The following is a 9,309-nucleotide window of genomic DNA, read 5'->3' as shown; positions in this document are numbered from 1 at the left end:
GTATACAGTAATGATACATTTGCTCTTTCACACCAACCAAATTCAGCTATATTCCAATGAGAGATTTAAAACCACAGGTACATACTTAATATAAAGTTAGTTAGACCTGGCCAGGCTAATGGTCTTTATAATGTCTCTCTAGTCAATTGCATACTCAATTGTCCATATATGGTAGGCTGAAGTATAGTTGACTGGTCTGTTATGTACAACACACTTTATCTTTTCTTCTTCAGATGTTCGGAGGTTTTACATTCAATTATAATTTATTTTTAACAGGAGTGGTTGTGACAGGTTATCACCTCTGGGGTGCAGTCTGGGAGCTATGGGAACCACTGTGCCCCCTAACTCCCCAGCTGGGCAGGTCTCTCTCACACTGCTTTGCTGGTGATTCAGCCAGCCTCTCCAGGCCCTGTTGTCACCCAACATGACAGCAGGTGCCACCACACATCCAACTGAGCTACCTGAGTGCTTTACTTAAACCACTCAAGGACAGACAGCCAATTTCCCAGTTCCCCAGCCTTGCACTCTAGCTGGAGTATAAACCCAGAATTGTACCATCTTGCACTGCACAGGGATTTGTACAATGTAAGCTTATTAATATATTTGCTTCCCCCTCGATGTGGGCAAGATATGCAACAGCCTTTGTTCACAGAGCTGAGATTTTCCCAGACACTTCATTCAAAACATACTGGTTAAGATAGAGCATAAAACAATTTTATCAACTACAGAAAGATAGATTTTAAGTGATTATAAGTTATAGCAAACAGATTACCGAGCAAATAAACAAAAACACAAACTAAACCTAATGTATTAGATAGATAGGATGCAGATTAGCAATTTCTCACCCTGACTGATGATACAAGCAGGCTTGCAGATTCTTAAGGCACAGATCACAATTGCTGTGCAGCTTGGGTTCCCCTCCCCCATTACAAACCCTTTGTCTTTCAGAGCTTCTTTCAGGTGTTGAGTTGCAGGAGACTGAAGACAAATCATGATGTCACTCCCCACCTTATATAGTTTCTCCATATGGTGGAAACCCTTTGTTCCAAGCTAAGGTCCCAGCCCAGTTTGTGAAAAAATACAGGTACCAAAATGGAGTTCAGTGTCATGTGCTCTGGTCACATGCCCTTCCATGCCTTGCTGAGTCATAGCAGCTATTACTTATAGCCTGGCTGAAACAGTCACAGGAAGCCTAAGTTCTTCCATTGTCCATTGTCTTTGTTGATGAGCCACCAGCACTGTATAGCTTCTTCATTGTTATACCCGAAAGGCTAGTTGTGGGTGTTACCCAGAGTAAGCACATTCGAAATACAGATACATAGTCAATACTCATAACTTTAGATACAAAAAAGATACATGCACACAAATAGGATAATAATATTCAGCAAATCATAACTTTTCCATAGACAGCTCATAAGATATATCATATCACAATCATACAACTATGATGAATATGGGGTGTAGTGTCACAGTGGTATCACACTATTTAATTATTATGGTTGGGTGTTAACCAGAGTACCATCATTTTTTTGGAGAGCGCATAAGGACCTCCAATAGAAATATATGTGCATATAGTTTACCTCAATCAATAATTCAATTGCAATTTTTAAAAATTAATCAAAGGCTTTTTGTTCAAAGGAAAAAACTGTAAGGGAAACACTCAACATTAATGCAAAGGCAACATTGATAAATCGTAACTTTTTTACCTTTTATACATTTATGTGCACCTTTATTAAATATTAAAATATAGTTACAAGTGTGTTATACTCAGAATGTCTCAAAATATCTCTCTGTCTCTCTCTCTCTCATCTGGTCTGTACATGGGCTGTATTCTCCTATCAACAATTGGAAACAGACCAAACACAAAAGTTTTCTGATGTCAATTCCCTGTATAATTGACTTCCCACAATGTGCTCCTAATGTTACATGAGCTCTAACTTTTATGTCAGAATAATGTCTGCTCTCATGTGGTTTAAGAATCTCTAATCAATTTCTCTAAGTATAATGATCCTCTTAAATTCCTTTTCTTTTATTATTTGGAATGAAGTTGTCAGACCAGATGAGAGAGAGAGAGATTTTAAGGCAGTGATATGACTGAATGCTTGATGCATGTAGTTTGCATTCTCTTGTCCTTTTAAGAAAACTACAATTTTTCTTCCCACAAGTTACACTAACAGTTTTTAACACTTAACAACAACATATATATTTAAATACACTAGTCTTCTTTCTGATGTTTATCAAATCGTTCCAACAGAGCTCTTAGTATACTTCCTGGTAGTTTTTGGTGTCTGTCTCTTAGCGTTTCAATGGCAATCTTTGTCTGTTAAGAGAAAGAAAGAGGGGGAAACCTTTTATATTTCAAGAATCACCACTTCAATCATCATTCTCTTCTAGTTTTCCCAAGGATGCTAAAGATATACATAAAACTCTATGGAAAATGTTGGGGGAGGAGAAGGCAGGAAGGCTAAATTCTTCACAAGATCCCATGAAGCCCATGCTGAGGGATAGTCTCATTCCCACACACCTGTGTATTTTCCCCTGTGATAACCAAGCATACTAAACAGCCAGATCTACATATGCAAAAGTGACATGAAAATATTAGCTCACTACTACTCCATCTTGCAAACCCTTAGGCATATGCATAACTCAGGAGATTAATTTTATTAGCTTCAATAGGACTATAGCTGTAAGTGAAATTATTCACCTGTATTTGCAGGTTTGAGTCCTTAAACTGTGTGACTCGATATAATTTCATATTTAAATTTCACAGTTTTTCAATTGGAGTTGTTATAAAGATCTTTTAACAAAGCTATCACTGCGGAAATCCTATTCAGATGTAAAACCTCTGATGCAAGGTGTAGAAGGCAGTTTTCTCCTTCAAAAACAGCTACTACCTTTTCAACCCCTATTTTAAATGTTTACCATTCATAAACATATGCATCAAATAAAGAGAGGTGTAGGATGTAAAAGGATAGTTCCTTAAGCAGTTTACAAACCCTGGTTTTTCAGACATGTTAAATGTCATCTACTGAATAATTTTGCTCAGACTAAAATCTGATGAATATTCAGCCTCGACCCTTTCCCTTGCTCTGTTGTAATGATTAGGGCCCAGAGGGCCTTCTCTGATTATGAGCTTAACATGTGGAAAGTGGGTAAAAGTTCAAAATTGTCACAATCCCTTGCTGTAGAACATTATTTAAGAAAAGGAAAAAGGAGATTGAATTAAACAGAGAGGATGTACTGATAGCACCCAAGGGCTGTACTTAACATCATGTCTGGTAAACAAGAGGAGTATGGGACTGGAACTCAATGGACCAAAATTGGTTCTTCAGAAATTAGTCCTAACTGGTGGACAAAATAAAGGTGGGCTATTCTGCCCATCACCCCCTTTTGGGATTCTTTTAGAGACTTTGTGAGAGAAAGGAAAAACCATTAGCACTACTGCAGCTGCTGCTGGGGGATTTTCATCTGACACATGGACCTTGGCACACCAGTGGGGATGCCTAACCAGGGCTGTCCTTAGACATATGTGGCTGCGCACCCGAAAATTTGGGGCACCCCTGGGTCTTACAGTCCACCCACCTGCCTCTTCCTATCTCTGTTCTGAGCCTCCCTGTAGGCTCCCACAGCTAGCTGCTGCAGCCTGATGACTCTTACTCTGGAGGGGATCTAGTAACAAAGACTTCCAGCCTGCCAGACCGATTAGCACAACACTGAAACTGTTAAAGAGCCATTCAAGTGGTAATGAAGCCATTTAACAGGCATTTGCCAACCCCCAGGTATATACTGTCAGTTTCTGAATTTACTGACAAAAACAGTTGTGCATTACTGTCATATTTACTCAGAACATGTTAGTCTACAGGACCTTAGTTTAAAATTTGCTTTAAAAATATTTCATTCATGTGTTGCTAAAGATGATAAAATCACATCTCTAAAAAAATCCTTGCATAGATTTTTAGATGCACTATCTGAGTATTCATCTTTAGCCTTAAATGCTTGGATCTTCAGACATAGTTTTTTAAATAAATCCTTCAAAGGATCACCCTTATCTAAAATACACATTTTAATTTTAATTACTATAATACAAAAAACTTGCTTCCAAAGTCTTCCTATCCTTTCTGTCCACCCCTTTCTCCCTTCACACCCCTGTTGAAGAGAGCCCAAGGGACAACACCCCTTTCCTGAGAGATACCAGGACAAACAAGTTTACCTTTCTTTACTTCTGACTATTTGAGGAACTAGTTTTAAGAGAACCCTCTAGCAAAATCAGTACCTAAGTAAGATATAAAATCATTTAAGAAAAGGAGTACTTGTGGCACCTTAGAGACTAACCAATTTATTTGAGCATAAGCTTTCGTGAGCTACAGCTCACTTCATCGGATGCATACTGTGGAAAATACAGACGATGTTTGTTTTTATACACACAAATCATGAAAAAATGGGTGTTTATTACCAGCAGGAGAGTGGGATGGGGGGAGAGAAAACCTTTTGTAGTGATAAACACCCATTTTTTCATGATTTGTGTGTATAAAAACAAACATCGTCTGTATTTTCCACAGTATGCATCCGATGAAGTGAGCTGTAGCTCACGAAAGCTTATGCTCAAATAAATTGGTTAGTCTCTAAGGTCCCACAAGTACTCCTTTTCTTTTTGCGAATACAGACTAACACGGCTGTTACTCTGAAACCTGTCATAAAATCCTGTGTTATGCCTAACATCTTTAGAAACATATTTTTTAAAGTTGGTGAAATTTCATAAACATGTCTATTGTTATGGAGATCACACAAAGTAAATTAGTGTTCCCTTTTTCTAAAAGCAATGAACATTGCTATGAACACACTAACCCTCTATGACTGATTAATTTAAAATCATGTCTTTGTTTTAGTGAGTTAAATATGTAGTAATCTGGAATTATTACCTTATGAAGGCTTAAGAGTACACTTAAAATATAAAATCATCTTAGAAATACTGATTAAGAAAATATAAAGCGGAGAAGAGCTGCACCATGTATTCCATAATATTTAAAGTTGTATTCAGCACAACAGCTGACTTGCCCTTATACACAGTTTTTGCAAATAAATCTCTGACAAACTTCAGTGTATATCAAAAAACCCATGACTGACATTTTTTATTCCCAAATTTAGTGCTTTTAATTAGGTCCCTTCTGCATGTCCAGTCTTCACCTTCTGGCATGCAGTGGAAAACATGCTCCACCTTTTTTACAAAGAAATTGGAGAAGAGTGTTTTTTTCAAATGTCATTTGCTTCATTTGGGTTCAGGGATTTGGCTGGAAGGGGGTGATCAGGGAGGGGGAGAGAAGAGGAGAGAGACAGTGGGGAGAGGGCGGGGCCTGAACAGAGTGGGGTAGGGCCTGGAGCAGAGCAGGGGTGGAGTATGGGCGGGGCCACTGGAGGGCTGGGGAGCTAGCCTCACCAAGCCGCAGCTTCGCCCACCACCCATGACAGCAGATAAGAGCAGGTCGGCTCCCACACACTGAGTGCGCAGGGGCCGTATTCACAGAGCTGAATGTGTCAGCATGGTGCATTCTGCATGACGGAGAGGATACAGGGGACTCTGCTGTGAACTGTGACTGTCTGCTGCCATGAGGCGGGCTGGGCAGCTTGGTACCCTTTGCTGCCTCATCCCTCCACCTTCCCCCCCGGACTGCGAGCCAGGGCTGTGGTCGGGCATAGGGGCACCAGTTTAATAATATTGCATAGGGCCCCATAAACCCTAAGGACGGCCCTGTGCCTAACCATCACCACCGCCCCAGCAAGGACCCCAACTTGATACATGAGGTCCAACTCTGTCCTCCTCTCTCGTGTCTCCCTTCCTGTCTCTCACCATCTACCTCCTGTCCTCTCTCAGCTTTCTGCCTAATCTGAAGACCAAAAGCATCACACGGTCCCAGCATAACAAGGTGAGATGGTCCATCCAACTCTGCCAGTCAGAGAACGACTGGAAAAGGCAAGGGACCTGAACCTGTACAAGGAGACTTTGGCAAACCAGTAAAGTGCCTGAAACCCCTATGGCTTATTGCTAAAAGCAGCCAAGTCAGCAGGCTGTAAATTGGCCATTCAGCAGTCTCAGTTTAACCAAGGCAGGAGGGGAGGGGGGGTTTTGGGTGCCACAGAGAGGGCAGCTTGACCCCACGTCCTTCCTGATAAGAATTGTGTTGAAGTTGCTGATACATGCATTTTAGAAGAGCAGAATGTGCCCCAGGAATGTCTATTGGGGCCTCAAGGCTGCGAACTCTGGAAAAACCCACACCTGGTTAATCGATCATCAGAAGGAACCTCTCGTTTGACCATTGAAACTGCTTACTCATGTAACCCTTCTGCCTGTCAGAGTTGGCAGCAACAAGGGCCGGGTTCAGTATCTAGGGGTTCCATTCCAATAACACAATGCAAAACTGGCTCGAGCCCCCACCCAGTGACCTGGGACAAATATATACCACCCCCGCTGGGCGCCTCCAAGAGGCAATACTTCCCCTCTCGCAAGCACCTAGTCTGAGTGTAGCAAAAAGCCTTTTAATAACAGAGAGAAACAATGTGTCATTATGTTGGGGAAACACCGCCAACAGGATTCATAACACAACCCATGAGCAAAAAACCCACCCCAAGCAAATTGGGGCATGTCCTTTCCCTTTGGTTCTTGAGTCCATCAACCCAAAATCACCCAAAGTCCCAAAAGTCCAACGACCCAAAAGTCTCTGTCCCTGGTCAGGGCAACCCCAGAGTTCGAAAGTTTATCTGCAGAGTTTTACCTCCCAAACTGGGTGGAGATTGGGGAGGGTTAAGGGGCACCTTACGTGGTCCAAAGCTGATGGCCCCACCTCTCCATGGGGCTCCACTCTGCCAGCCACCCCATAGCTGCTCTAAGCATCCAACAAACTACTCTGCTCCACCAGCTGCTCTGCTCGCAGTCCCGCAAACTGCTCTACGTCCCGCAAACTGCTCCACCATATATCTTCAGGCTCCCCCACTACTTAACACAACACTCAGTGATTTCAGCTCTTAGTAAGTTTCACTCTTTTGTGATTTCAGCTTGTAGTAGGGGAGCCTCAGTGCTGGTGCACCATTAGCCCAAAGTGAATTCAGCTCAGCAGCGTGTAACTAGACTCCTAATGGAATCAAAATTAGCTCTGATATTCCACAGTGGAGAGAGGAGGAAGTGCAATTAGCATGTAAGGCCCTCACCAGGGGGCCCATGCCACCAAGTATTAATACCTGTCCCCAGCCTCTCTCCATTCACAGAGTTTTGGAACCCATGTCCCTTGCCTAGCGAGTGCTACTTAGTTGATGGCGAGTCCCTCCATCATAACAAAAGGCCAAGTACAGTTCCACTGTCCTTGATTCCCATAATCAGGGTAATAACCATTTATTCTTCCTGCCCCAATAACAGAGACACTGGGGATCCCATAGCAGCCAAAGTGACCATTTGGGCAGCTATGGCCTATTTCTAGGCGGGGTGGGTGTGCCTATGCGAATAAGATCGGCCCCTGATCTTATTTTTCCACAACTTGCCACACCTCACCACCAGATGTCAGGGTGGAGCTCATCCTGACTCTGCTTACACTTAACAAGTTTGCTTTAAGGGACATGTCATTCTATTACTAATGTATAAATAAGGGGGAAAAAGTTTGAGGTAGAGGGACTCTCCAGGACTGGACTCTCCCTCTGGATGCATCTTGTGTTCCCCACTGGCAGACGAGCTGCCTTTGTGCCACTCGAGAGCCACACTCAGCTTTGGTAATTATCAAGGGTTGGGGGTGTTTTACTAACCTGTTGCAGACGTGTGTAAGTGCTTGAGACTAAGTAAAGTTTAGCTTTAAGTGAAAGCACTCTTGTGTTGTCCTGTTTGTGCCAGCCATCTATCGGTCGGACAGCCGTGTCTCCCCTGATTTATTTCCTGACACCACCTTGCACAGAGTAAAAGTTACCAAGAGCTTTGGGTTGAAAGAACACCTGGAAACAAACAGACCAATCAGATGATATCCCTGACTAGCCTCTTTGTATCCTGAGCACATCAACAAAAGCTGTATTTCCACCTACTTATACTATTCCATCTCTTCTCCTGTGTCTGTTTTTGTCAAAAAGCAGGACTGAAAATTGAACAGCAAAACTAACTCTTCCCCACCAAGATGGGCTGCTTGACAGAGCAAGAGACTCTAACTCATATCTGCTATCTCTGAAAAAGGGATTGTTTGTTTTGCATAATCACTTAATTCCAATGCTTTTCGCCTTGTTTTGATTCTTTTCCTTTCGTGTATATCAGTCAATATATTTCAGCCTTTGCCAGGAGTTTTCTCGTTGTTTGCCACAATAACTAAGCAGCCTAAGGTCTCTGTATTCAAGACCCCAAACCTTGTTTAAAATGGTTCATATTGTACAACAATCATGTTAACACCTCCTGTTCTCTAGGCCCATTTATTCCACCCAAAGTGATACAACGGCTTCCCCTCAGCATCAAAAAAATGTTTTAGTTAAAGAGGTCAATGGGAGCTCTTGGGTGCTCAACACTTGTGGAAAAAAATCAGACTATTTATTTAGGCATCTAACTACGGATTAGTGAGCCTAAGATTAGGCACATATATTGGCCAAAATTTTCTAAATTATTTAAATGGATGAGAGTCAGGAAATGAAAAACATTTCTGATAGTGGCATTAACCCCCACTGTGCTCCAGTAAGGCCAGAACCTCAGCCAATTCATGCCAACTGAAAATCTGTCTCATAACATTTATCATTTGCAGATGTCTAACTATATATCTTGTATGTAGTGTTGCTATAACTGTGTTGGTCCTAATAATAAAAGACAAAAATACCCTATCACCCATGGACGAACACTTTTCCTGAAATGATCAACTCCATATCTGACCTCTCTGTCCTTGTAATAAAAGGAAAACCTGAATAACATCATCAAAAGACAAGACATGGAGCTTAAATTCATAACCTTGCTAGACACTAAAAATCGTGGACTCAATAGAGATGCTGGTTTTATGTCTCATTACCACAATCTATGACCCACTAACTCTCCTTTGTCCTAAGACTGCAGATGTGGTAATTGTCCACTTCATCTTCAATGGTCTCTTGCAACATATGTTAACTTCTTATGCTTAACAATCTGCTCCACCTTTTATTAGGCAGTGACACTCTGAGTACCTTTCTCAGACCTGAATAAGAGCTGTGTGTAGCTCAAAAGTTTGTCTCTTTCACCAGCAGAGGTTGGTCCAATAAAAGATATTACCTCACCCACCTTGTCGCTATTTTGCATGTGTCCATGCAAGGGAAAAAGTGACTGGAATGTGG

At 41.8% G+C, this 9,309-nt stretch overlaps 1 protein-coding gene across 2 annotated transcripts in view; it reads right to left on the bottom strand.

Moving 5' to 3' along the window:
* Positions 1 to 698: 698 nt before the first annotated feature.
* The window catches only part of LOC102936291 (transmembrane protein 68), a 48,058-nt gene continuing 39,447 nt past the window's right edge, over positions 699 to 9,309 (bottom strand). For both annotated transcript variants that reach the window (XM_037892606.2, XM_037892607.2), the window contains exon 7: positions 699 to 2,320. In XM_037892606.2, coding sequence (XP_037748534.1) covers positions 2,216 to 2,320 — 105 coding nt within the window. In that variant the 3' untranslated portion in view covers positions 699 to 2,215. The remainder of the gene's footprint in view (positions 2,321 to 9,309) is intronic.

This window comes from Chelonia mydas, chromosome 2, assembly GCF_015237465.2.
Source record: "Chelonia mydas isolate rCheMyd1 chromosome 2, rCheMyd1.pri.v2, whole genome shotgun sequence".
In the NCBI taxonomy this organism is placed as follows: domain Eukaryota; kingdom Metazoa; phylum Chordata; order Testudines; family Cheloniidae; genus Chelonia; species Chelonia mydas.
This window is presented reverse-complemented; position numbering and strand designations above follow the sequence as displayed.